Raw genomic sequence first — 27,972 nt, 5'->3', positions numbered from 1 at the left:
AGGCCGCCCTGCTTTCCTATCAGGAAACACATCCTGTTAGTGTCTGGCTGCCGTGGCCTGGCCGCTATTTGTTGCAGTTGGCTACGCCCTCCATCCAGCTCACAGAAAACAGCCTCAAAAACAACCATTTCCTCTCTGCAGAGGGGCGGGGGGAGAGCCTGCAGGCGCGCACACAGACACACACACACAGACACACGCACACGCACTTCCCCGCCGCACGCTCGCTGCCTTCCAGGACTCGCTGCTTCGTGGCAGGGGCACGGGGCAGGGTCTCAGGCGGCGAGAGGCCGCACCGCTGCCGGCAGAGCTGGCCCCGGCCCTGCTCCGAGCCTGGCCGCTGGCTCTGCCGTGCGGAAACAGTTCTCGGGAGTGAGGCGGGACAGACCCCCACGTTGCCGCCCACCTCTCCGGTTTCGTGTGGGAAGAAGAGGCCTTGCCTCCCAGGAAGACGGCGCGCGCACGACTCTGGACTCTCGCGGGTGCCCCGGCTTCCTCCCGGGGATGGGCCAAGAGGTCGGCTGCAGCTCAGGCCTGGCCCTGCTCCAGGTGCAGGAGGGAGGGTAAGGAGGGCCCGAGGTGAGCTCACCTGCACCTGTCACACGGGCCTTCCCCATGCTGCGAAGAATGAGCGCTGATGTCCTCTAGCAGCCCCTAGCTGCTCTCCGCTCTCCCTGGCCACAGCAGCTGAGCGGGGCTGGGACTTTCTCCAGGCCCGGCGGACAGCGCCGGCAGTCAGCGATGACTGTCCAGAAACTGGTAGCCACGGCCGTGCTGGTGGCCCTGGTCTCCCTTGTTCTCAACAACGTGGCGGCCTTCACCCCCAACTGGGTGTACCAGACGCTGGAGGACGGGCGCAAGCGGAGCGTGGGGCTGTGGAAGTCCTGCTGGCTGGCGGACAGGGCCCGGGGAGGACCGAGTCCCGGGCCGCGGCCGGGGCCGACGGACGCACGGGACTGTGCGGCTCTGGGCTGGGGCTCTGAGGCGGCAGGCTTCCAGGAGGCTCGAGGCACCGTCAAACGTAAGTCTGCTTGTCTTTGTGCCTCCTTCAGGGTGGTCAGGACCCGCGAGCTCGGATGGCTCGAGGTGGGCGTGGGGCGTGCGTTTGGTGACTGGCAGCCTGGGCAGGCCCCGAGCTCTGAACCCAGCCTCCCAGTGGGGCCCAGACCTGTCCTGGCTCCTCGAGGACAGAATTCTTCCTGCGCGGAGGTAGGGATTTTCTCTGCCTCCACGTGCAGGGAAAGGGCAGACACATTAACCAGATGGAGAAGAACCCACTTTTCTTGGTGGAAAATACACTTGTTGGGGAGGACAAAAACACGGAGCTTAAACACACGTGGTTGAGCTCCGACTTCATTCCGCAGCTGTCGCGGTCCTCGAGGCAGGACTTCCGGGAGACCAGCCACAGGGCAGAGAAGGGGCTCCTGGCCACGGCTCTCAAGAGGAGAGCCCCTCGCCGTCTTGTCCTGACCCTGGCCGGGCGCTGGCCGTGGGGTCTGTTGACTGTTCTGGAAGGTGGGGCGTGGACGTCGACTGCGGGGTCAGGTCCCAGTGTGTGGGCGGGAAGGCTCGCAACGAGACATCGGTCCCTAATGTGTCATCTTTGAGATCACAGCCGCTGACAGGCAGAGGTCTCCCGAGCTGACTCTTCCAAGCTGTTGACGAGGGTCTCGCTTGCAGACGGGCAGGAGGCAGAGCTCGCCCTCTTGCGAGCGTGAGGCCTTGGCTGGGCCTTTGCTAACTGCTCTGCGTCCGACAAGTCCTCAAGGAGCACAGGCGAGGAGCTCTGTGCTCAGGGTAGGAATGTCCCCACCCGCCACGTGCTTGGAGCCCTGACCGCCAGGAAGTGCGGCGGGGGTGGCGTCCAAGTCCACAAAGGGATGGAGGCTGCAGGACACGGTGCTCGGCCGAGGTCCCTGGGGGGGAGGAGGGCAACCCCAGCCGCAACCCCAGCCTGTCCTCTCAGAGCCCCTTGCCACGCAGCCTGGGGGTCTGTCTGCCCCTCCCACCTCCCTGACGCACAGGACTTTCAAACTTTCCCACAGACTCTCGGAATTCAGTGTAGCTGACCTTGGGTCCCAGGGTACTCGCTGGGTCCCAGGGCTGTCCTGAGGAGCCATGCGAGCCAGTGACCCTGCGGCTCTAGTGCGGGCTCTGGGCCACCCGGCCCACAGAGCACTCCCAGCCCGGGCCCAGGGTCGAGCAGGTGCCCTCCCTGGGCGTCCACACCCTCTGTGGCCTTCCTGAGGCCAGGCGGGCACACAGGGTGGGGATGTGCTCTGCCTCCAGACCCTGCCCACCTGGCCAGCCGCCTGTTGCTCCTCCCTGAGGACTTGATAAGGTCCTTGTGCGCCTCCTACAACAGCCTCGCTCCTGGTAACGCGTCTGCGGCGGCTGAGCCTTAACCTCTGAGTACCGGTGTGTGCCCCAAGCCAGGGAGACACCACGGAAGGTTCTTGTGAGGGGCGCTGAGTCGCTGACGCACTTCTCACCCGGTCCACATGCTCGGGCCGCAGAGTGGCCGGAGCAGCGAGCAGCTCATCTGCGAGCAGCCTCCCAGCACCTGGTTTCTGAGCTCCCAGGCTCAGGCCCCCAGGGAACACCCGGCCCCTGTGCACTGCCACCGCACAGGGTGCAGGGAAGGGGGTTGGAAGGGGCGGCTGGCGCCTGCTCAGATGCACGCTGGCTCAGTACCCAGCACCCCGCCGCGCCGCAGTCATCCCGATCCGCGAGAGTTTGGTGTTGGTGGCCGCAGGCCTGACTTGATCCATCCCAAGCTCCCCGTCTCAGGCGCGAGAGTCAGGCCGTCCTAGAGATGGGTGGGTGGGGGGGGTGGCAGCAGCTCAGGGATGGGCGTCATGCTCGTCTGCTCTGCTCCCAGGGTCCTGGCAACACCCTGCAGAGCCCAGAGTCCAAGGCACCCGTGCTCGTGGGGCACACGTGGTGAGGCGGCCCCACCTGACGTCCTGGACTCCGTCAGGGGACCGCATGCAGGGTTCCTGAGTGACACGGCACGTGGGCCCTGTCCTCCAGAACTGGGGGCTCTTCCTTCCCTCCACCTCGCTGGGCTGTGTGCGGCGATCGTGACGGTCACCCCTGCGCGGGGGCTTTCCTCCCTGGAAGCAGCGGTGGGGATGCGGCAGGAATGAGGTCCTCTGGCCCCTGAGTCCCGGGCAGACTTGCTCTCCGGGTGTTTCTTGTTGTTCCAGATTCCAGACATTGTCAGGCCCCCTAACCTCCTTTTTAGAGCGAGGAAGGGGTGAGTAAGCACGCAGTTAAACCTGGGGACCCTGCCCAGAGGGGGTCACCGCTCTCTGACCCCAGGGGGCGACGAGTCTCACCACCGAGGCAGACAGAGGGCACTGGGCCTGGGGTGCGACGGTGTGCATCGCGCTCGGACCAGCCGCAGACCCTCGTTCCATGTCCTTGCGGGGTGCCGCGGCCCAGGCTACGCGCATGTTGACGACAGCCGGTCAACACCAGCGCAGGGTGCGCCCCTCCCCACTCGCAGATCCCGTCCAGGTGGCTGGCGGAGGGAGTGTGGCCCGCAAGGCAAACTTTTCGGCAGGGGTCTGTGGCCGTCACTGCTATATCCCTCCCCTTCCCACACGTCCACATCCACAAGGCCAGAGGCTGATGGGGTGAGGATGCCGCGGGGGGCCGTGGGTGGCCAGGGTGTGCTGTTGGAGCTGTGTGCTCGGAGCCCCAGGAAGGACAGCGAGCTGGGGGAGGGCGCAGGAGGGCAGGCCGCTCCCCTCCGTGCGAGGGTGCGCCACTGACTCTCCCAACCCGGTCCGCGGGGCTGTGCTGGGGAAGCCCACAGCTCCCTGGTCCGGCTCTGAACCCGAGCGCCCGCCGTGTTCACCGCCCGTCGTCTCTGAGGTCACACCACCTCCCAGATCCGAGCTCCTCTGAGGGTAGAACCTCTGCGTGGTCATGTGTTGGGAAAACTAACCGCAAAGAACACGGGCGTGAAGACCCCAGAAGCGCACACAAAAAGCAGGGCCTCCGCGGGGAGGCAGGTCGGCTGGTCTTCAGCACACAGGACGGACCGGCCTGGAGCCGGATCTGTCCTGACAGCAGGACCAGTTTGGTGTCCGGCACGCACATGCGGCCACTGGTCAGGCTGGCTGTGCCGTGGGTTCCGCCGTGGAGACTGTGTGGGCAGCCAGGAGGGTTCAGGCAAATTGGCCTGAAGCCTGGCTCTCAGCCTGAGCGGCCACCGCTGGCCTGGAGAGGCGAGGAAATGTGGGTGCTGGTGCCCCTCCACCAGGCCCCACGGCCGGCCCGGCACCAGGAGCCCGCACTCGCCAGGCCCCGCCGTTGGCACCCCAGGCGCTTACAGACTCAGAGGAGCATGAGGGAGTCTAGCAACGGTAGGGACGCTGTGCAGCTGCCCTGACAAGCAGAGCGTGCGCTCCCAGCCCGGGAAAGAGAGTGGCGTCGGGGAGAAAAGTCAGAGGGTAGAGCTGGCCGCGCTCACTGTCCACGTGGCCATCTACGCCGCCAGCCAGGGCCAAAGCAGCTGCCGATTCAGCGATTCAGCACCATAAGGAAGCTCGACGGGTGGGGGCTGTCATCCCCCAGCAGCCCCTCTGCCCTCAGGGCCACCCTGACTTCCCAGCGGCCAGGCCTCCTCAGCTCCGGCCCTGCCCGTGTCTGTGCTGGCCTCAGGGAAAGGCCTGGAATCTGCAGGGGGGCAGGAGCCCTCAGCCTCTGACAGAGAACAAGGAGGAGGAAGCTGCTCGGCACGTGATGGGCAGCGACAGCTGGACCTGGGGGGGGGGCAGTGGCCTAACGTCTCGGCTCACTCCGGGCTCTGAGGCGCTAAATAGGAAGGCCACCTGCCCACCTGTGGGCCACGGTCACAGACACAGTGGCAAGCTGGGGCCTGGCGGGGCAGGGCTGGGACAGCCACAGTCCTCTCTGCTCTCAGGGCAGGGGCATCGTGGGCGAGGGGCCTGATTTCCAGGGGTGGGGGGGCGTGCGCCCAGGCTCTGTTCCCCACGTGCGGAAGCTGTGTCCCTCTGTGGACCTCTCCGGATGGCACATGGCAGCTAGAGCGCGAGGGGCCAGGGAGGGCGGGTCGGTGAGGCCCCGGCGCAGACGGAGGCAGGAGCCGGTCCAAGCCGACCACCTGTCTTGTTCCCCGTCCTTCTCACAGTGCAGTTCGACATGATGCGCGCCTGCAACCTGGTGGCCACGGCCGCGCTCGCTGCGGGACAGCTCACCTTCGTGCTGGGGCTGACGGGCCTGCCCCTGATGTCGCCCGAGCCGCAGTGCTGGGAGGAGGCCATGGCTGCCGCGTTCCAGCTGGCGAGTGAGTACCCCGGGCCCCGGGCAGACAGGGCGGCCGCGCTCTCAGCCGTGTGGGGCCGGCGGCCCGCTGACGTCCTCTCATGCCACCGCGTCCCCCTCCCACCTCTCGCTGTGGGCAGAAGCGAGACAGAAACACGGGAGGGCGCTGAGGTTGCGGCGAGCACCGCTGGGTTTCCGGCTGCCCCCGCGCTCCCGCACTCCCCCGCTGTAAGACGGGGTGCTCTGGGGGCGGGCGCTCGAGGCTCCCGGGGTGGCTCTGCGAAGTCCGCGGCATCCGCTACGTTCTCTGCCGTCTGCAGCCGGCGTGGCGGGTGGCCTGGGCTGAGGCCCCTCCTGTGACGATGGGGCAGCCTGCCAACGGGCCACCTCCGCCGCCGCCTCCCCGCTAACGCCATGTGATCGGGGAGGTCAGGCCGAGCATGAGGCCCTGGCCGGGCTCATCCGCACACTCCGTGACCCGCGCAGCTTCCGGGGCCCCGGCCGGGGCCAGCGGTGGCCTCTCCCTCGTGAGCAGCACAAAGCGCCAAGGACATGTTCGTACCTGAGCGCACGCCCTGTCGCGGCTCCCACACCCAGCAGCCCCCGCTGCCGACAGGACTGAGATGCCACGCCGGCCAGGCCTTGCGGGGCGGCTGGAGGGGAACAGAGAAGGGAGGTGGGCACCGCCGGTCCTGAAAAGCTGAGAACGGCAGCAGCAGGGTAAATGACAGGCGGGCGGCTTCGGGACGTTGTGCACGAGTGGCCACAGAAGCCACAGAAGCTCTCCACGTGACCCCGGGGAGCAGAGGGACTTCTCCGCTGGCTTCCCCTCCCCTCCTTCTCCCGGCTCAGATTTAACGAGTGGGGACACCGGGGACATTCAGGTTTCCCGCGGCCCACTGGGGAACCTCTGAGCGGAGGGCCTGTGTGAGCATGATGTGCGCCGGGGTGTGGGGACGCGACGAGCCGACCCGGCTGCCTCTCCCGCTGGTGGAGAGCGGCGGCACGCCCCAGCACCGAAGGTACAGTTCCAAGAGCCCCAGGAAAAACACGGCAGGAAGTCCGAAGTGAATCACTCCGGGAATAACGGCCCCCGGCCCTTATCTTTCTGGAGAATGGGGCTGACAGACTGGCAGGAATTCGCATGCGGGAAAGTGACCTGGGTGGGAGTCAGGAATTGGAAACAGGCCTTCCTGTGCCTTTAATAGAAGGCGGGTGATCCTGGACCCGTCACTTCCCCACAGCCGGGTCACCCGCAGGGCCCAGGCATGGCAGGGCTGAACAGGTGGTTTCCAGGGAAGAGCCGCTCTGGGGCTGAGGCAGTTGGCCATGTGCCTGAGCCCGGTCACCTGCGATCCGCGGGAACTGGGGCTGGAACCTCTGTCTGTCCCCGCCAGGCTGGTCTTGAGAAGGAAGAGAAGGGTGAGATGGGACCTCTGACCCCCTCGGCCTCCTTCCCTTGGCCATGGAGCCGGGTAAAAACACGGACGTCCCAGGGGACAGCGACCGTTCAGAAAAGTCACTCCTCTGCCCTCTGCTGACCTCAGGGCCATAAGGCAGAAATGGGGTCATCGGCCTCACCGAGACTGCCCACTTCTATCGCGTGGGCTTCTCTGAAACTCCATCCCTTCCAGAAGGAGGTGGAAGATTAGGAACAGATATCCAGGCACTGAACAAATGAACGGAACAGCGCTTGATCCTGGAAATAACTCCTTGCAGGAGAACAAACAGACCATGGCATTTCTCAGTTAGCGGTATCGGGAGAGCGAGCGTGGCTTTGGTCAAACGGATATCTTACTTGCTGCAAACCCTCGTTCCAGAACAAGACAATATGGCTTCCAAATCAAACATGTGTTGAACAAGCAGAGGCTGGGGAGCCCTGTGAAGGAAATGTGAGCTGTCTGGCGGCAGCCCCGGGCACGCTGGGGCCTGTCCTGGCCGTGGGACAGGGGTGCTCTCTCCTGGCTGTCCCCAGATCGGCGCTGGCGCCGCTCACAGACCATCAGACCTGCAGAGGCTGCCGGAAAAAGCCAGGAGCGCAGGCCCTGCCGGTTTCTCCCCGAGGCGTCCCACCATCACTCCCACAGGTCTGTTTTGCCCGAAAAGGAAATGCGCTTGGCCGTGTTTAGACGTGTTTCATTGACAAACAGTACAGAATGCAGCCGCGTGTCTTTCTTCCACCACGCTGCTAATTTTAGAGTTAGGTTTTTTCCTGTGCTCCGGTCTGCTTGAAACAGTCAGGGAGAGACTGAAGGGCGCCGGGATATCCTGTCCCAGGAGGGGAAATGCCTGCTGGTACCTGTTATGCAAGCGAACCTTCAGTCCCCAGTGCAGGGGCCGGAGGGTGGGCAGCGGGGAGAGAGGGGCTGACGAATTCACGGGGAGGCCGGACAAGCTGGACTCCCCGCCCGCCCACCCACTGCCCCTCCCGTCCGAGCACCCGGCCCTGCTCCTCACACCTGTTCCTCTGAGGGACCCTGTCCTAGGGACATGCGGGGCCCCGAAGCTGCTATTCGCAGACCAGTCACTGCCAGCCATTCCACCTGCTGCATTCTGCCGTGTCCACGCGGTCACACGCACTAGTTTCCAGCTTCCTTGCACAATCTTCTGAGTGCAATTTTAATTTACCTTAAGGTTGAAAAAACCACTTTCTGTCCCTTATTCCACCTCCACGAACTGATCACCCCTGTGTAACCCTGATTTTTCCTGTGACGACGTCGGGGCCGTGGGGGTGGGCAGAGGAGCCCGGAGGATCTGTGATGAGGACCTGCCCGGCGCTGGCCGACGGGCTGACCCCCACGCGTGCACACACAGCCCCCTCCCGCAGCCTCGCACCCGTCTGGGCTCCTGGAGGCTGGCTCTGCAGGCCCGTCCTCTGGCCTTTCTTCTGCTCTGGCCGACATCTGCTCGTGCGAGTCTGCTCTCCGTGCTGTGTGAACAAGGCGCACCGTCATCCTGGCGTGATTTCCACGGACGCTGCATTACACACCTGAGTGGCACGTGGAGCGCCCCAGGCCCCCAAGGGTGTTTTCGGCAGGCAGCGCGCCCGGAGGGCCCCTGGGGCGTCAAGGTGCCGTGTCAAGCTCTGAGGCCCTGGATGGGCCACCTTGTCCCTACGCTCCCGTGCAGCTGTAACTGGCAGGTAAACTGCCAGGTAAGCTGACGCCACCCTGCCGCTGGGACTGGCCTGACTTCCTGCCGCGGGCCTCCTGGGGACGCCACATTGCCCTGCGGTCAGAGCCGAGCGCGCCCCGCCACACCTGGAGTCCGTGCCAGAGCCCCGCCAGCGTGCCTGAGGACCGCCCTGGCCGGTGGCCCCCAAATTTCCTAACGTGGCCGTCCTGTGGCTCTTTGGGTGCTCACAGTCCTGGGCCCTGGCTGCCGGCTGCACGGGGCTGATTGGCCAAGCTGGGTCCCGGGCGAAGATTCTCTGATGGGACAGTCTGACAGCTCTTCCGGCTCCTCTGCTGGCCCCGCTCCGCGTCTACAGAACTCCGGTCTAGGCTCCCTTCAGTCACCGGAGCGACCCTGCGGCGACCCGGACTTCCGGTTCTTCTGAAAGCCGATCGCCACCGCTAACGGGCTTAATTCAAGTACAAACGTGTCGTTCAAACACAGACGTGCAGAGGCCTCCGCTCTGTGCTGTGCTCTGACTGCCTCCGAGACGGCTCCAGGCTGTCCTCGGGAACCATCTCCAGCGAGTCCTCACCTCCTGTGGGGACACTGCCCAGCGGGCCTGAGCTCACGCCCTGCTCCCAAGCCAGCGAACACACAGGTGCAGCTCGGGGCCTCAGCCCTCGGTCGCGGCCACTTGCGCCTCAGGGTGCCGCCCCGCACGCACGTCCTGCGGCCGGTGGACTGCCCACCCCCACTAGGCCACCCCCCGCCCGGCCCTCCTCCTGACACAAAGCCTTCCCAGCTCGTGGGATGACCGAGGGAGCAGAATCACCGCGGAAGCCTCCGGGCTCCACGTCTCTAGTTTCTGGAAATCGTAACATTTCTTCTTACGATGGCAAACTTCACAGACGCCCTGAGCGGTCTGTGCCCCTGAGAACGCTCGTGCCGTCGGGCCTCACGGGCCGGCGGGCCGGGAAGCGGCAGCTGTCGTGGCATCTCCTGAGCCGGTGGGGTCTGCTGTTGCCGTAGGCTCCGGGACCTTCTCAGAGGAACACACAACTTCCTGTTTTTCACAGTAAGGCGGTGCCCGGCTCGGTCTGGACAACGTGCTTCTCTGTCTCTGGCACCTGCTTCCCTGGCGCCGGTCTGCACCCAGGCCGCGCCCCACGTTTTCCCTTCACGTCCGTGTCCCCCGAGCTGCCCGCAGTGACGCGAGCTCAGCTCCACGGAAACGGGACCGGATCCGCCGTGCGTTTAGCTTTTTCTTCCCCAGAATCCCTGCCTCTGGGGAGGAACACGTGGATCCCATCATGTCACTGCTCCCAGACGCTGGGACACCCCAGCCACGGCCATGCCCGGAGGCGGGCCACGAGCGAGTCCGCTCTGTGCACGGTCTCTTGGAAGCCGTCGCAGGTGCTGCGGGAGGCCGGCGTGCTGTGGGGAGGTCCAGGGTCAGCCCCAGGTCTCTCCTTCTACCACCTGCGCGTGCTCGACCGTCACTCCAGCAGGAAGGCCCCGTGACAGGCACTGAGCCCTCGGAAACTGGCAGGAAGGAAGCGAGAGGGAAGGGACGCGCTACGGGCTGAGCCGTGACTCACGGCGCCCGCGTGGCCCGCTCACAGGAAGGGGCTGTTTGCTTTGGAAACAGAAATTCATGAGGATGGAACTGACCCCACACGCAGAATTTGGGCTGTTGGCTCAAGCTCTCCCCTTGCGTTTGTTTCTGGACAAACATGAACATCACTAGGAAGTCTTGGGCGAAAAGTCTCTGGGACAATTCTGAGGGGTCTGCATAGCACGGCCTGCTGGAGATGGGGGCCCGGGGTTTAAGGCCAGCCTGGCCCGGGTCTGCTCCCATAGCCCTCGCCTCTCCCCCAGCAGGAGAATGTCATGACGCAAACAGCAAGCAGGATTTCAGAAGCATGTCTACGTGACGGCAGGTACCCAGCGTCAAGGCGGAGGCCAGAGGCGGCCAGCAAGGCCACGTGCCCATCCGCGTCCCTGCGGCTTTCACTGCTGACACGGGGCACACGCGGGAGATCTCCGCGCGCCGTGTGTCGCTGCAGTTCGTGCCTCCGCAGTGGCCTGGGCGGGGTCCACCATCCCGCGCCCGCCCAGCGTCACATCCGCTGCAGCTCAGGCTCTTTCGGCGGTTCAGAGCCTGGGCCACGGTTCTAGCAGCTTCCTGGTCTCCTCCTGGTCGGGAGAGCCTCCTTCTACATTCGTTTCTCTTTACGCCGGGGGATCAAGCCCTTGCTCTTACTATGTGTGTTCTAACTTGACTGAGACCAAGCAAAAGCCAACATGGGTCTTTACACAGGATAAGACACGTACCTGTGGATTCTTCAAGTCTTTTTCACGCGAGGATACGCAACTAGACTTCGTTCCCACTTGGCCTGGAGAGAGCCAAGGCGGGTGCAGCCTGTGGACGAGGCGGGAGGCACGAGGCGGGAGGCACGAGGCGCACCGCCCACAGGGCTGCAGACCCGCCGGGGCTGCTCCTGCCGGGACTCCACGGAGCTCCGGACCAACAGACTCCCTCCAACGCTCCGTGTTCACACTGACCCGTCACCTCGCGGGGTGTGGGGGGCGAGGCTCAGCTTGCTTGCTTCTCTGCGAATTCACCTTCTCTAGGCCACCTACCCGCCCCGGAGCATCCTTTCTCTCATCTTTAACATAAAAACCCGACCCTCCACATGGAAGGAGCTCCACGCTCTGGGTTTGTGCGCATCACAGGCAACAGCCAAGCACGAGGGAGAATGGGATAAACAGACGAAGACAGTGCCAAAGTACTAACCCGCCCTGCGTTCAGAGACAGACCCGGACGACACTGACCTTAAGAAGATAAGCAGCAAGGCAGTTATACCCCGTGGCGCTGACCAATACAGATAGGACAGAGTCCCACATCGTGCCCTGCGGCCAGGCCCCCGCATGGGCCTGAGAGACCCTTGCCACTCACGGATGGGACAGCACGGCAGCGTGGCATGGGGTTCTGGAGGCCGACGGCTGCTCTGCGCATCACTTTGTCGCCGGTCCCATGGATCACTCTTTTCACTGCCTGGAGTTGAGTGTCCATACATGGGGCCTCTTGGTGCCAACGGCCCGGCCAACACCACTGTCTGGCAGGGTCTACGCGGGCCTGTCCCCACTATCCTGCGCTCAGCACACAGGACCGGGGTGACTCAGTTACCTGGAGCCCCACACTGTGGGGATAAATTTCATCTGCACCCCTGGAAGGAGAAAGCCAGCTCCCCTAGGACGAATGAAGCATGCCTCCGCCAAGCACACACGACAGGCCCTCCCGTGGAGCGTGGGCCACGCTGCGGAGCACACACGCGTGCAAAGTAGAGGACGGTGTGGGGACCGGCATGTCCTGCGGTGGCTCCAACCCCAAGTGACGAAATCATGGCAAACGGGCCCTGCCCACCAACCGGCTTGGTCACTGTAAAGCTTCCGCGGAGCCCACAGTGCATCTGGTTCCGCACACGGGGTCTATGCGGGCTTGCCTCTGCATCTGCCCCACACCTCCCACACAGCCAGTGGTGCGGCAACACCCGGGCTCAGGCCGCCTGTCGGAGCTGCCAGTGTTTCTGTAACCAGCGCAACCCCAGAGGTGCTCGGCAAAGGGCGAACACAGAGTTGGATCACGGCGGCCGGTGCAGGGAGTTCCCTCCCGCCACGCTGGCCTCCACCGCGCCCGCCGGCACCGCCCTCTCTGCTCGGCCCGGCTCCCTGCCTGAAGCCTCCCACCAGCCTCACAGCAAGCACCTGTCCCCCAGCCGGCACCGCCTCGCTGTGACCCCAGGCACCGGCCACACGCTAGCTGGCTCTCCTGTTGTCCCCGCCCGCCCCGTCCTGCTGAGTCCTGGTGAAACAAGCCAAACGAGCTCCCTTGCCTGGCCAAAAATGCCCAAAGACACAGAAACGCGAGGGGACACAGAAGCATTGTCATTTCCAGGGCGCAAAACGAGCCACCCGTCCTTTCTGCAGGAAGGCAAATCTTGGTGCTGTGAGCACTGTGAGCAAGGGACACACTCTTCACTGGGAGAGAGCGAAATGCCAGAAGCTTCTTTCTGTCAGTGTGCACGACAAAGAGAATGTGTTATTTTTGACAGGAAGGAAGCATCTAGAAGCTACGTATAAAGAAGCTCCACGGAGCAGAGAACTAGCAGAGATCAGTCACCACCACGGTCATCTCGCACGTGGCTGAGGGGGACAAATGTTTCCTCCGTACTTTCTGGAAGGTACAGCGGCAATGAGATTGAACTGCCTGTGCTCGGGAGAGCTCAGGCCTGCCCCTGCCCCTCGCCCTGCACTAATTCACAAGTTTCCAGAACCGGGAGCACTACCGTGGCTCAGCGCTGGGGCCACAGGGGTCGTGCATGATCTGGTTTCCTGAGGAAAGCAGGGGAGGCTGTGGGGAACAGAGGGACCGGCACGAACAGATGGATGGATGTCATAGCACCGGGCAGGGGGAGGGACGGCAGTGGGAGGCTGGCCTGGCCAGAGCCCAGGGCAGGGGACAGGGACGAGTCCAGGAGGGGCTAGAGGGTTCCATCCGGACCACTGTGAGAGACTGTCCTCGTCGGGCACTTCGGGTTCTGGGAAACAGCCTCCCCCCCAGCTCACCACCATGGGAGGTAGGGTGCTGCTGGAGAAGATGAGCTCGGGGGCGGCCTGGGCCCCTGCTCCTGCCCGGCCCCCTCACCCCAGCCAGACGCGGCTCCCGCTCAGCACTGTGCCGCCTTCCTGCCTCATCTGCCTCATCCGGCCCCTCCCGGCTGCTGGACGGGACCAGCCTCCCCGGCAGCAGCACCGCGGGGCCTCTCCTCTGTGCCTGTGGGGCTCCCAGCCCGGACTCAGCCCTGACCTCTAGCACACATCAGTGCCCTGTTATCCCGGCCGACGGGTCCCGGGCACGGAACCTGGTTTCCTACTGCGAGAACTGACCAGCCATGAGAGGAAGGACACCCGACAGCGTCAGGTCCACGCGGGGCTCTGTCCGCAGTCAGGAGGGACGGCGGTGGGGGGAGTGAGCAGGAGGAGGGGCGTGGGGGTGCACGGGGCCTGCAGGACCAGGCGCAGGGTGCGGAGGCGAGGGGAGGCCACAGCAGATCGGGCCGTGTCCGCAGGCCTGTCCGCAGTCCCCGACCGCGCCGCGGAGCACGTGGCCGTGGGGCATCCGGAGTTCCGGGGTTTGAAGAAAACCTCCAGCTCCTCCAGAAGCGAACACTGAGAGCAAGAAAACTGCTAACACAGGACTGAGTTAGTCACCGATGGGAGCTGTTCCCGGAGAGATTTAGACAGCTCCTGCGTCTGCTTTCACTTGAACGAAGGAAGCGCTTGCGCGAGCCGGCGAAGCACTCGGCAGAGGAGAGGCCGGCGCCGTCGGGGCCGAGGGCCAGCAGCAGTGTTGCCTCCACGGGCAGGGTGGCTGGGAAGTGGCGCGACCCCGGAGACCAAAGGACGCGTGCGTGGGGACCAGGCTGCTTTCTTGGGGAGCCCCCCAAGCATTAAGTAGACATGCATTGTCCCTCCGCAGCCCCCCAGAGGTCACAGAAGTGCACACAGGCCGACGAAGCAGCTTCGCACTGAAGGCTCGTGATTTGGGCTCCCACCCCGAGGCGGACGCAGGGGGAGGAAGGCGGCGGCGGGGGAGAGCGGGGAGCTGCGCGTCTGTGGGGCTCCGCAGCCGTTTCCAGTCCTCCTCTGGCTCTGAGTACGGCGTTCTCAGCACTTCTCTCTTGGTTGCAGGTTTCGTCCTGGTCATTGGGCTGGTGACATTCTACAGAATCGGCCCATACACCAGCCTGTCCTGGTCTTGCTATCTGAACATCGGCGCATGCCTTCTGGCCACCCTGGCAGCTGCCATGCTCATCTGGAACATTCTCCACAGGAGAGAGGACTGCATCGGGCCCCGGGTGATTGTCATCAGCCGCTCCCTGACCGCGCGGTTCCGCCGCGGGCTGGACAACGAGTACGTAGAGTCGCCGTGCTGAGCCTCCTCGGGACCCTGTCGCTGCGGCTGGACCTGCTCGGACCCTGTCGCTGCGGCCGGACGGTGTGGGAGCCCGAGGGCCGTCTGCGCGGGGGATGCGCGGGGTTCGCTACACACACGGACGATACCCGGCTGCGCTCACTACGTCACATACACGGATACCGTGTGGTCATACACCGCCTGCGCCCCCCCCGACGCACCCCCGACTCGGCTTCACTGCTGCGCACGCTCCCGGGAGGAGACCGCGGCCGACGTGCACAGACGGTGACGGCCAGCTTGCTCGGCACCTTGGCCTACGATTAATTTATTCTGTGTCTGCTGAGGACCGGGTCCTCGGTCGTAGTTACTCTGGTAAAGCAGGATACCCGGGAGGATTTTCTGGAACCGTCTGTGGTCTCCCTCGAGTGCCTCAATTTACAACCAGACGGTTACGGCTTTCTGACAGGATTGTGTTCCTCATGCCTGTTTCGCTCCTGATTATTTTTTAAGTTAAAATAAAGTGCAAACTTCTCACCCCTGTGTGAAACTTGTGTTTTATCTGCCGTACTGCCACGTGGGTGAAAGAAGTTGGTCGATTTTTCTGTCATTTTTGTGGGCTGGCGGCGAGAGAAGGTTTGAGAGGTTTTCAGGACCTGGCGGGAACACAGCTGCGGGCCTTGCTCACACCGTCACTCAACCGCGTCTCCGAGCCCGTGTCACAGACCGGGCACTGTGGCCGCGAGACGGCAGACCAACAATTGGCAGAGTAAGAGGGAAAAAAAGGTCTATTTGTTTAAAAGACAATTCAGAGAGATTGCTTGAGGTTTTTCCCTACAAAAAGCTTCACCCTAGCTTCAGCCAGACGCCGGGTGGTCTACCGATGGCCGAGACGATACCACCCTGATTCCACACAACCCCGGTCCTACATCTGGCCGAGGTGAACGAGCGCTAACGCCCCGGGCGGAACAGAAAACATCAAAGGGCTGCATGGGAGGGGTTCAGACCCGGCACCACCCCCGAGAACCCCAGACTGGCCGACCACACCTGCAAGGACCATCTGCCACCTGCACCTGCCCAGGCGCTCCCCGAACACTGCACCGCTTGACCCTGCACCACCTGGTGGCGGCGGTTCCCACGACACTGACACGGGGCCGAGGGTAGCACACACCGGGTCTGCCCCAGGCCAGCGGCTGCCTCCCCGACACGAGGCTGCCTCCCGCTACGAAACTTTCGACCTGCGGATTCCGACCTTCCAGAGCGTGCGGTTTGTCTCCAGGAAGAACAGACAGTGCATCGGGGTTGATGCTTTAGAAAACATAAAGCAGGGGCGCCTGCGGGGCTCAGTCAGTTAAGCGTCTGCCTTTGGCTCCTGTCACGATCTCAGGGTCCCAGGATGGAGTCCCGCATCGGGTTCACTTTTGGCGGGAAGCTGGCTTCCCCCTCTCCTCACTGCTCTTGCTCTCTCTCAAATAAATAAAATCTTTAAAAAACCAAAAATCAATTGAGAATGACCAAAAAGCATCTATAGCCTGATCATTCGTAACAAACTCATCACACACCGTGGAAACGACCAGACCACGTCTGACGCCAGCACACTCATGGCGACATCCAAGTCTGACCTTCCTCGAACCCCTGAGGCTTCTGTCCGCAAGGGACTCCCCCCGACCCCAAACCACGTGCTAAAAATAATAGTCTTCCAAAAAAATAATGAAATATTTAAGACATACGGCTTCGCCATATCACATACACGACCATGTGAGGGGGATGTGGAAGTATTCAAGCTGACCCTGTGGCCGGTCACGGTCTGCGACTGTTTATATTAAACGACAGGTGGCCAGAGGAAGGCTGGACCGTGCCATCCAGACTCCGGCTCACCCCCCAGACTAAGAGCCCTCTTCGTCCACATCCACAGCCTGCGTGCAAAAGGCTCTTCATCACAAAGTCTGGCCTCCCTGTTTTAGAAATCAGACAAGGGACTGGGGCTCGTGTGCTATTTTGAAAGGTGCTTCTATGTTATAGAAACCTTCGCTGCCAACGGTGGGGCGTTCCGTGGCAGGCCTGGAGGGGGGCCTGTTCCAGCCGACTTGAATTTTTCATTTTTTTTTTTTCCATTTTAGTTTCATTCTGCAATAATTTTCCTATCCTTTGGAGATTAAAATCTGCCAAATGCTCTTGAGAACTGCTGAACTCTCTCAGGATAGAGAGGAGGCTGCTCGCAGACAGCCCTTGAGCAAGAATTTCTTTTAGAAAAGGGGTGTCTGGGCAGCACAGTCCGTTGAGCACTGATCTTGGTTTTGGCTCAGGCAGTGAGCTCCGGGGTCCTGGGATTGGACCACGTGTGGCTCCGCACTCAGTGGGGAGGCTGCTTTCCCTCCCCTCTCCCATGCACACGCGTGCTTTTTCTCTCTCCGTCTAAAATAAATAAACAGGGGCGCCTGGGTGGCTCGGTTAAGCGTCTGCCTTTAGTCAGGTCATGATCTCGGGGTCCCGGGATCGTGTCCTGCCTCAGGCTCCAGCTTCTCCCTCTGCCCCACCCCCTACTCATTCGCTCTCAAATAAATAAAAATCTTTCAAAAAACAATCTTTAAAAACTTTCTTTCAAAAAAATTTCCTTTACAGCAACATGAACGGCATTTTCACTGCACTGGTTCGAGTGTTTGTTATTCAAACCTTCCTGTTTGATAGCACTTATCCCCAGAGGAACAGGCATTACAGATATTTAGCAACAGCAGAACTTTCGACTAGGAAGAACAGTGAACACTTTCCGGCAAAGCAAGCTAGTAGGGGCATTTGGGTGGCTCAGTTGTTCATCTGCCTTTGGCTCAGGTCCTGACCCCAGGGTCCTGGGATCGAGCCCCTCATCGGGCTCTGGGCTCAGCGAGAAGCCTGCCCCTCCCTCTCCCACTCCCCCTGCTTGTGTTCCCTCTTTCTTGCTGCGTCTCTCCTTGTCAAATAAATAAATAAAATCTTAAAAAAAAAAAATAAAGCAAGCTAACAGCAGCCCAAGAGCTCAGAAGCCCCATAGAGGCGAGCCGGGCTCACCTGCTCTGTGCGCCCCGTCGTGCTGCCTTAATACACCTGCTCTGTGACAGCACGCCGGGGGGTCCCGGCATCCCCAAGTGTGGCGGCGCTTCCGTGGGTGACAAACCATGAGATTTGCCATGACCCAGTCACAGAAGAGTTACTGATCCTCAGAACCTCAGTGGGAGAGGGAAGAGCCCTAAAGACAGACCCCAGTGCCACGCACATCCCCCGACACCTGCGGGAGCAGAGTCCTCACCTTTTGATGAGTTTGATAGACTTGAAGGCTTCATCCATGTCTCCGACAGTGACAAAGAGACTGAAGTGAAGCATGGCGTCCCGCGTGGCCTTATCGCAGTCCTCCAGCCCCACGAAGTCCCGCAGGGGTCTCCTGCCCACGCACGGCCAGCCCGAGTCCCCCTGCTCTTCTCTGTCTGCTTCTCCTGGCTGAATGACAAAGGCCACCATTGGTCATCAGCCCACAGAAAGCAACTGCCCACGCTAAGTCTCCGCCTTGAGAGCTGCGTCCGTGTCGGGTCTGTCTGCAGGCGTGGACGTGGCAGGGGTGGACGCCCAGCCACAGACCTGCTAAACGCAGTGCGAGTCTGAGGGCGCTCAAGGTCATCAGAGCCGCTCACTAATGCCACCTTCTCAACAGTCATGAAAAGACGATGCAGATGCCTGCCTTCCCTAGGAAAATGTTCCGTGACCCACACAGGCACAGTCTTAAAATTAAGTAATGTCGGGGCGCCTGGGTGGCTCAGTGGGTTAAAGCCTCTGCCTTCGGCTCAGGTCATGATCTCAGGGTCCTGGGATCGAGCCCGGCATCGGGCTCTCTGCTTAGCACGGAGCCTGCTTCCTCCTCTCTCTCTGCCTGCCTCTCTGCCTACTTGTAATCTCTGTCAAATAAATTAATAAAATCTTTAAAAAAAATAAAAAAATAAAATTAAGTGATGTCAATATGATTTCAGGTAGAATCTTCTAAAACAATAACTTGGATTAGTAGTGTGCCAGAGGACAAGGATGCCTCTGCTCTGTGGCCTGCGGTCAGAAGCAAAGGACCAGGGCCTGGCGTCTGGGGTGGGGGCGGTCTGGTGGGGCTGAGCCCCTAACCCGTGGGACCTGCCGCTATCTCTGGTGGATGGTGTCAGGACTGAGTTGGTCATGTTGAGCACAAAGCTGTAGACAGAAGTGTTAAGTCACCATGTCGTACACCGGAAGCGAATACAACATCAGACATCAACTGTACGTCAGTAAAAACAAAAGAAAGAAAGGGAAAAAAAAAAGAATCGAGTTGAACTGTCCAGCACCCAGATGGTATGTGAGTGGCAGCTGAGACTTGCGGGGTGCTCTGGGGGAACCCCTTACCGCAGCGGAATTGGGCCCAGGAATCCTGATCTCATCCCCGCTGCTGCTGTGTGACCCCTGCCTCATCTCACATCTCCCTCTGCCGTTCACCTGCGGTCCCCCATGTCAGCATGGTGGAGGGCACTTGACCTGGGCCTTCAAACACGGGGAGGATCTGTCAGACCCTGGTGTGGACGGCAAGACTCTTCCAGGCATAGGGCAGAGCATAAGCAAAGGACCCGGGGCAGCCCACCATCCGGGTGGCTCGAATCTAGGGCTCACAGAGCAGCGCAGTTCGGGTCGGGTCAGGAGGAGGCTGAGTGCAGCAGAGCTTGTACTGATGGGCACTCCCAGGAGACGTGCGCGCACAGGGCAGAGGCCCGACTTCCGTCTGATGCTGAGTTCTGACTGGAATGGGCCCGCTTGGCAATTCTCACACAGATGGGACAGCCTGTGGGTCACAGCCACGTGCACTCACCGCTGCCCACGACTTGGAGCCTCATCTCTTCTGAGAGGGGGACACAGCGCTGGGACCTTGGTGGGGATCAGACTCACACCCACACCTCGAGCGTGCAGGTGGGAGCCTCCGGACCCTGTGCTGAGGACCTTGAATACAGGCCAGTAACCTGAAGAAGGGCGGCGTTAAAGAAGCACAACGCTTCACAGCCATCTGTTACAGCCACGTCAGAGGTCAAGTTGGGAAGACTTCCGGGGCACCTGGGTGGCTCAGTGGGTTAAAGCCGCTACCTTCAGCTCGGGTCATGATCTCAGGGTCCTGGGATCGAGCCCCCATCGGGCTCTCTGCTCAGCAGGGAGCCTGCTTCACCCTCTCTCTCTACCTGCCTCTCTGCCTACTTGTGATCTCTGTCTGTCAAATAAATAAATAAAATCCTTAAAACAAAACAAAACAAAAAATTGGGAAGACTTCCTATATCGCCAACCCAGGACGGGCTGCTTGTGCCACAGTCGAAGCCAGATGAGGGCTCTGTGGTGCGACACGGGTTGCTGCTCCTGCCCAGGGGCTGCCGTGGCACCGCGGTCCCAACAAGCCCGGTGGCCGAGGCACGCAAGCAGACAGGACCAGCGGGCGGACAAGCGCAGCTTAGAGTAAAGTAAAACAGACCCTGGGAACAGGGCGAAGTGCGGGGGACAGACGGCAGGTGGGGAGTGGCGCTCCGAGCCGTGCGCACACACCGGCTCTCTGGGACCAGGAGGCGGAGAGGAGGCCTGTCAGCGTATGGAGCAAACCACAGTCCGTGATGGGAAAGTAATGGGGAAACTTCATAGAAAGGACTTTAAACGCCTTCACAACTTGTTGAGCTCTCCACTCGAGGAGAAATGGAAACGCGCAAGGAGCAGTAAGTAAAGAGGGGGCGCGGCAACGTCGTGTCGGCACGGACGGTTTACACTGCGGGAAGGAAGGCAGGCCGTGTGGACAGAGCTGCGGCACCCAGCAGCCTCGCCGTGGGACGCTCACGGATCGAGGGGCTGGGGCGACGAAGAGGCCAAGCCGGTGAAGGCCGAGAACTCATCCGAAACAACTGAGCTGGGAGTGTGCACGTGCGTGCGCCACGGCTCCTGAGAGGGCCGCCACCTGGGGCCGGGACTGTGCGGGTCTGTACCGTCGCTGGCCCCGAGTCCGGGGATCCTGGACACCCCACCTCAACCCTACTCTGTCCTGATGGCAAAGCCAAGTCCTGTAAGTTTCCTGACCTGGAAACCTCCTAATTGCTGGACTTCTAGGGAACGAATGAGAGCAGATGGCTTGCCTCACTTGACGGGAGGGGAGCCGGGCACCCCGGCGGCTCTCCGTAGACCCCTGCCCAACAGGGGAGGAGGACCCGAGAATGCGGCCCTGTGCTCCTGGGGCTCCCACCTTTCTCGTGAAGTAATAATGAGGCACTTCGATCCCCAGAAGGTTCTGGTAGGCGGGCGGCCGGGGGAAGCTGTCCTGGAGCAAGAAGCCGTGCTCCTCCGTCACGAAGAAGGACAGAATAATCACGTCCGCCTGCGAGAGAGGGAGACTGCTGTTGGCAGTTCGGTGATAGTTTTCTATTCGGCATCTAATTCCTGTTTTCATGGTTAGGATGTTCACATACGACAGAGAAAAAAGGAGGAACAGGTGAACACGGTCGCGCAGATCAGCCCCTCCCTCTCCCCGCAGGACGAGCCTCACGCAGTCGAGAGCTGCTCGGCCCTTCACACGCGGGGACTACCTTGCCGCCAAAGCTAATCCTTCCCACCGCAGTTGGCGAATGAAACTAAAGACCTCTGTGTTTCAAGGATTTTCTGTTCAGTTCCTTGACTCTCATTTAAAAACCGGTAGCAGGGGGCGGCGGGGGGCTCCGTCGGCTGAGCCTCCGCCTCTTGATTTCGGCTCAGGCCACGATCTCGGGGTGATGAGACAGAGCCCCGCGTGGGGCTCCGCGCTCAGGTGGGGTCTGCTCGAGATTCTCTCCCCCCTCCCTTCCCCTGCTCACGTGCTCTCTCTAAAAATACATAAACCAATCTTTAAAAACACCAACAACAGCAGAAAGATTCTCTCCTCGACTTTAGAGGGAGAAGGGACACGGAGCGGAGAGGCCGGGGGCTTGACCGGATCCCGCTGCGAGCGACCTGGGGCAGCAGCTCCGTCCGCGTGAATGGAACATCCCCGACCGGAACAGCAGGAGGTTGAGGGAGCCAGAGCCTTTCCTCGCTGCGCCAGTTCCCGCACTTTCTCATCTCATCATCTTCACAGGAGCCCTACAGAGTCTCTGACCGGAGTGCCGGGAAGTGCCTTTCACGGGAGATCAGCACGCGCCCTCCTCACTTGCCTGGGCTCGACACCCGCTCCCGGAGAAACCCCGCGTGTGTCTGCCTCTCACCTCCAGAGCGAGATGCCAGAGATGCCAGCTCTGCGCGTTTTACCACCCGGCGTTTCAGAGCCAAAGATCAGATCTGCTTCCGGAAGTCTCGGGGCACAGACGCTGGCTGCTGACAATCCTGGGGCCCCCGTTCCCCCCACCCAGTGGTAGGGAGACGAGTTGGCCAGTGCGAGCAGGCCCGCTGCCCTCGCTGATGTACTGGGAACCTACTATGGACCCCTCCGGAACAAGACCATCGCGGGAGGCCCGGCCGGCTGCTGGTCAGACGTTCCAACAGCACGAGTCTAGACAGTGTTGGAGTCCTGGGCCCTCCTGGGGGAGGCATGCCCCACAGAGCCGGGGAGTCTGGTCAGGGAGGAGGCCAGGGAGCAGGCGAGGCCATGAAGCGGGAATCCGCCCCGCTGGAGGGAAGAGCGACGGTCGGCTGACTTGGCCCCAGGACAGGCCCCCACCCTGGCTTAGCTCCATAACCCTTTCGGTAGCAGGTTGGGCCCCAGAGAGAAATACGCTACACTTGACGTAACAGGAAAACCAAAACAGGACAGTTTTGAGACCAGAGTGAGTGAGGCCAGACGGAGAGGGCCGCGCCAACCCAGAGGGGAAGCAGGCCAGGCGGCCTCAAGGCGGCACTCTGCTCCAGGCCCCAACTGCCCCCTAACTTCCACATAAAGCACATCGGGAGGACCATGAGCCCCCTAAGCTCCCGTGACTAGATAAAAAGGTGGCGCGGCCACCATACCGTGGGGCTGGAACTGTCCTCGGTGGGCGGCTTCTTGTCCCCAGGCTGCTGCTGGTCTCCCGGCGCCTCCCGCACGGCCTCGCACACAAACAGCCTGGGCTCACTCTGGTCCCAGAAATGGTTCACGGGGATGAGATCCATCAGCTTCTCATCCACGAAGGCGTGGCTCCTGCAAGAGAAGGCCCGGCCGGAGTCCTGAGAGCCGAGAGGAGCACCCGTGTTCGCGGCCTCCGGAAGCGCGTGCCAGGGACCCGGGTGGGCGTCAGCAGGCCGGCAGACACCGCGTGGGCGGCTGGCTCCGGAGCCCCTCTGCCCAGCACGCTGCGCGCAGCCTGCCTGAGGACACCCAGACGAAGTGAACTGGTCGAGAGGCCCCGCGGAGTCTCGCCAGGGAGCGCTGCCCTGGCTCTGCAGACGCCGCCACGGAGGGCTCCTGCCGCGCCCGCTGCCGGGGCGACGGGACGTTCCGGGGCCCAGGCGCTGCGGTGCTGCCCACAGATGAGCTGTGTCCCAAGGCAAAGGAAGGGTCGGATCTCAGAAGAGGACGGGCGTCTGAGGGGAGGCTGCGCGCTGTCCCACCGCCTCCGGAGAAGTGACAGGATGGGCCGGATGTGGCTCAGAGGTGGAGGGTGGAGGGCAAGTCTAAGACACAGCTCAAGCAAGGAACGCGGGATGAGTCACAGACGGGGACTGAGGGAAAGGTCAGTGGGGAGGTTTCAGACCAGGTGGCCACAAAGAGCGAGCAGGGCAGACAAGAACAGCTTCTGGGGAATGGCGCTCCGGAGATGGCAACCAGTTCCTGCGGACATCTGGAGCCCGAGAACAGAGCAAAGCTGGGGAAAAGTGGGGTGGGGTGTCCAGGTGGGACCACCAGCAGCGGCCAGTTTAAACCACCAGGAGAAAGAAGCTTCTGGAAAAGGATTTGAGCTGGGCCAGGAGGCGGGGGCTGCGACAGAGCACAAGGCCAGCCGTGGACTCTGCGGCTGCGCACGCGGTGCAGCTCTGGTCTCAGCGCCCACCCCGTGCCCGGAGCAGCACCCATGGCCCTCGGGCGTCCCTTCCCACAGAACCAAACGGGAGCCCTCCGCGGAGCAGGGTGGACATTCCCTGCGGCAGAAGGAACGACAACCACGAACTCCTGAAGAGTGCCCCTATTTCTCCAGAAATACGACGTCGACCCACGCGGATGCCCTCCCTTCCCAGGCGCAGGCAGCTGAGTGACCACCATGCCCTCCCTGAGACTCGGCCCTGACCACCACTGCCTTTCGGAAGCCCGGTTCTTCCGGGTAATTCCAGGACCTCAGAGGCTCGAGTCCATCCCAATGGCCCGGGCATACTGGCTGTCCCGCCTGTTTGGGGTCCTGGTAACTACCGGGGTCCCCGAGCTCTGGAGCGCAACTCAGCAACCTTCCCGGGAGCTGACCAGTAACTCAACAGCAGCGTCAGCATTTCCCATGAAACCCTCCCAGACCACAGTCTTACTTCTTGGTCTCTTGGCCGTTGAGGGACAACGTCTCCCTCTGATCAATCTGCCCCGTCTTGAGGTCGAGGATGGTCACCGTGTCCATTTCCACATCGTAGAAGCAGATTCTGGAGTCGGGGCTGTTGTCTGCCTGGGGGAAGAGAAAAACGGAGCTCACGGTCCCGCCGGGCTGACACGCCACAGGTTTGAGAATAAGCGTCGTGTCACGACACACTGGCCACTCTGGCATTCCTAACGTGGACATCAACTTACTTTCATCCCACTGAGACCACTGCTCGATCACTACTTTGTAATTTCCAAGCACTGAAAACAAATCCTAACGCGTCGTGAAGGCCCGACTCCCGCTATCCAGCTGTGGTCAGTGCTGACTTGAGGGACGTCATCTTCGCTGAGGTGGACTGACCACAGGGACACGGGGGAGTCTGGGTCCCAAAAAACCAGTTCTCACGCAGGTGACAAAAACAAGAAAGGGGAACCATGGTTGCTGGGGCAACAAAGGCCAAGAATTCAGGTAGACCATGCAGGGCTTTACTCTAGAAGACGGCAGAATGCTAAGTGGCCTGAGTACTTAAGGTAAGAAATGAATTTGTCAAAATTTCAGGCAGAAGAGGATTCTGTAAGGTTGACAGCAACAGAAAAATCGCAACATCATCAATAGGCTTGAGTACCGACGAATGTGCCTCTAGTGACCAGAAACACAGTCGGCACAAGCAAAGACAAGCGACAGACGGGAGACGCGCCAGCAATGGTGATGGCGCGGCCTCCGGCCCCAGACCCGCCTGTGAGCATCCAGACCCCCACTCCTGGCGCTCCCCACTCCCACGGGAGTGCCGGCGGGGGCGGTGGCAGCTGATTTTCCCTGCAGCTCCCTGTTGCTACCTGAAGCTCTTCTTGTCATTTTTTCTTTTACCACGGGCAAGAATTCCAGCGCAAGGAGAGGCGTTCGTAACGCTCAGGGTCACTGTGCCCCGGGGAAGCGGGTCTGCGCGGCCAGTCGTCCCCACGCTGGCCCCGCTCCTGCCCTGCATTCACCCCCAGCGCCACGGAGACAGTGCCCCATCCTGGGCTGCTTTCTCGCTCCCCCCGCACGCCCCGCTCCCGCTCTGGCTCCCGTGTGCTCGGGCACCGCCATCCAGCTGCCGGCATCAGTGACCGTCCGCCCGGGATGCAGTGACCGTCCTCCACGCGTCCTGTCTCGGCGCTCGGGCTGGCAGGGCTGCTCTTTTCCTCCCGAGATCCCCCATTTCCAGCCAGACTGCCCTTCTGAGACTCAAGCTTGTCTTTACAGGCCCACTTGCTGCCCTCTGATGCCTCAAACTCGACACAGAGAGGACGCCCCATCAGCCCCTCAAAGGGCCCTCCCTTCCGCCTCCACACTGCTGCGAGGGCTGGAACCAGCCCCGGCCCGTCCTGCCCACACCAGCCAATCCCAGCCCTCAGGACGGCTGCGGCGGGCACCCAGGGGATGTGTGCACGCCCCACACTGAGAAGCAATCCGAGAAAGCCTCTTCCTTACTCTCCTGCCTCAGCCCTGCACCAAGGCTGACTCCTGCGTGGTGGCCCACTGACCGTGCCAGCCTTGGCCTCGCCGCGGCCACGGGCTGCAGACCCTTGGCCAGGTCAGGCGCTGCCATCCCCTCGCACTCTCGGTGCCTCTGCCGGTGGCTTGTGCGGTGGGGTCAGAGTCCTCGGGAGCCTCCCGAGGCTTCCCCATCCCCATTCTTAGATGGGGGTCTGTTTAGCCATGGGGAGGGGCCGAGCTCTCCTGTTTAACCACTGGCCAGTGCCCACGGTGCATGGTTCATGAGGGCAACCAGTAACACGGCGGTCCTGGGACGGCCGCGGCCGATGCCGCCCACCTTGCTGAGGAGGATGCTGATCTTGCTGCCGCTGGCATTACTCCGGAGCGAGGCCACGGCCACGGCGCCCGGGATCAGTGCCACCAGGTTCTTGTCACCGCAGTGCACCTTCGCCTCCCTGCAGGGGGACACAAGGGTCTCAGGGCAAAGCACAAACCCGTCCCTCGGCCATCCACCCTCCCCGCACGCGGGCAGCTCAGGGTGCCCGGACCGGCTCTTTGAGTGACTGGAAACCTTCATTCATGGAACTCGGGGCTCCTCTAAGGCCAAGGCGCGCTTGCTGGGTGTCTGGACACCCGGGAGGGGGGCCAGCTCAGAACACAGGGCGAGCTTAAACTTTAAAAATTTTTAAAAAAATATTTCACTCATTTACTTGACAGACGGAGATCACAAGTAGGCAGAGAGGCAGGCAGAGAGAGAGAGGAGGAAGCAGGCTCCCCGCTGAGCAGAGAGCCCAATGCGGGGCTCGATCCCAGGACCCTGAGATCATGACCTGAGCTGAAGGCAGAGGTCCAACCCACTGAGCCACCCAGGTGCCCCTAAACTTTAAAAATTTTTAAATTGAGGAGCGCCTGGGAGGCTCAGTTGGGGAGGCATCTGCCTCCCCAAATAATAATATATTATTATTTATTTATAATTCATTTATAATAATTTATTATTATAAATAAATAAATGAAATCTTTAAAACATGATAAAATAAAAATGTATTATTATTTTAAAGATTTTATTTATTTAGCACAGCGAGAGAGGGAACACAAGTTGGGGGAGCGGGAGAGGGAGAAGCAGGCTTTGCACTGAGCAGGGAACCCGATGTGGAGCTCAACGGGACACTGGGACCATGACCTGAGCCGAAGGCAGACACTTAATGACTAAGCCACCTGGTCGCCCCTAAAATTAAATTTTTAAATTGAGATATAACTGACAACAACATTGTATTACTTCCAGGTGTAAACATAAGGATTCAAGATTCGTCTGGGTGAAGTTTTAAAGTTCCAGGTGTACCGAACAAATTAAATACACACCCTCCCCCACTCTTCGGACACGAAAAGCAGCCGCTCTGTACCCCGCTGTCCCCACTGGTCCTGCCAGAACCGGCTGTTGTCGCATATGCCGCAGCGACGGGGGCACAGAGCCGCAGGTGAGCCGCCGTGTTAGCCGGCTGCTGCTCCAAGAAGTACCGGCTGGACAGCAGAGGCTCATCTCGATTGTTCTCACGGAAGCCCCACTTCCTCCGTGTTTCCCCAACATCCTCTGTCGCTGGAGCCCCTCCAGGCCCCACATGACATTTCACGGTCCTGTCTCCTTCGACTCTTCTGCGCTGGGACAGTTTCCCAGACCCTAGGCTCATGGGCACCTGTCTTGCCCCAGTCCCATGAGGTCTCCAAGGAGCCCGGTGCTCCTGACGGAGAACACCATGGAGACCCGCAGCCGGGCGTGCTCGCCGCCTCTCGGCCGCGGCACACACCCGGGACCTGCATGCGGACTGCCGGATGCAGGGGTGTCTGCCCCGGCTGAGTCGGTCTTAAGCCAAACGTGGCTTTCACTCAGCCCATCCCCATGCGGCTACTCTCGCCTCCTCCCCTGCTTATCTGTCACCTCCTGCCAACGGCGAAGTCCTGGCTCCCAGTGCTTCACCTCTGCACCCGAATGCCGGTGCGGGCTGGTCGTCCCACGGCCAGGGTCAGGGGAGGGTGCCCTGTGGACTGCAAGGCAGCTCTGTATGCAGGCCCGAGGCCAACAGTGTCCACTCGCCTCCGATCCCCAAAGCAGGGAGACCGTTCCGCACGTTCCTGGCACATCGCCGTGTTCCTTCACGTCCTGTATTCCACCCTGGGACCCCCGGAAGGATTTCTGACTCTGCGTACACTTCAGGCTCACTACGCGCTATCAAGTTCCACAGGCTCAGACAACCACGCAGGAAATTTCACCACCTGAAAACTGCCCTGTGCTCTACGTGCTCACCCGTCGTCCTGTTTGCTCCCTCCCCCAGGATACGAAGACCAAGAATTTATGCCACGGGGCGCCTGGGTGGCTCTGTCGGTTAAGGGTCCAACTCTTGACTTCAGCTCAGGTCACAACCTCAGGGTCCTGAGACGGAGCCCCGCGTGCGGCTCCTTAATCAGCACGCAGCGGCTTGGGACGCACGCTCTCCCTCGCCCTCTGCCCCTGCCTCTTTCGCTTTCTCACTCTTTCTCCAATAAGTAGATAGATAGTTTTTAAAAAGGATTTATGCCAAAACAGGTGTTACAAAAAACTCGGTGTCATGA

At 61.4% G+C, this 27,972-nt stretch overlaps 2 protein-coding genes across 2 annotated transcripts in view; one reads left to right on the top strand and one right to left on the bottom strand.

Annotated features, from left to right (window-relative positions):
- The window catches only part of IFT140 (intraflagellar transport 140), a 71,753-nt gene that overhangs the window by 16,036 nt on the left and 27,745 nt on the right, over positions 1 to 27,972 (bottom strand). The window contains exons 15-19 of the mRNA XM_045993683.1: positions 25,706 to 25,823; positions 23,846 to 23,976; positions 22,364 to 22,532; positions 20,634 to 20,765; positions 17,670 to 17,857 (exon numbers count right to left, since the gene is read on the bottom strand). Of these exons, the coding sequence (XP_045849639.1) occupies positions 17,670 to 17,857; positions 20,634 to 20,765; positions 22,364 to 22,532; positions 23,846 to 23,976; positions 25,706 to 25,823 (738 nt within the window). The remainder of the gene's footprint in view (positions 1 to 17,669; positions 17,858 to 20,633; positions 20,766 to 22,363; positions 22,533 to 23,845; positions 23,977 to 25,705; positions 25,824 to 27,972) is intronic.
- TMEM204 (transmembrane protein 204) lies at positions 141 to 14,923 on the top strand. Its single transcript, XM_045993697.1, has 3 exons — positions 141 to 1,018; positions 5,162 to 5,317; positions 14,167 to 14,923. The coding sequence occupies exons 1-3, from the start codon at positions 739 to 741 to the stop codon at positions 14,409 to 14,411; spliced, it is 681 nt and encodes a 226-aa protein (XP_045849653.1). The 5' UTR covers positions 141 to 738; the 3' UTR covers positions 14,412 to 14,923.

This window comes from Meles meles, chromosome 21, assembly GCF_922984935.1.
Source record: "Meles meles chromosome 21, mMelMel3.1 paternal haplotype, whole genome shotgun sequence".
Lineage (NCBI taxonomy): Eukaryota > Metazoa > Chordata > Mammalia > Carnivora > Mustelidae > Meles > Meles meles.
Note: the sequence above shows the minus strand (reverse complement) of the source record. Positions and strands in the feature narration are given on the sequence as shown.

Coding starts and splice junctions, on each gene's coding strand:
- TMEM204 (XM_045993697.1), top strand. CDS start 739: ATGACTGTCCAGAAACTGGTAGCCACGGCCGTGCTGGTGGCCCTGGTC. Junction 1,019..5,161: donor GGCTCGAGGCACCGTCAAAC/GTAAGTCTGCTT, acceptor TCCTTCTCACAG/TGCAGTTCGACATGATGCGC. Junction 5,318..14,166: donor TGCCGCGTTCCAGCTGGCGA/GTGAGTACCCCG, acceptor TCTTGGTTGCAG/GTTTCGTCCTGGTCATTGGG.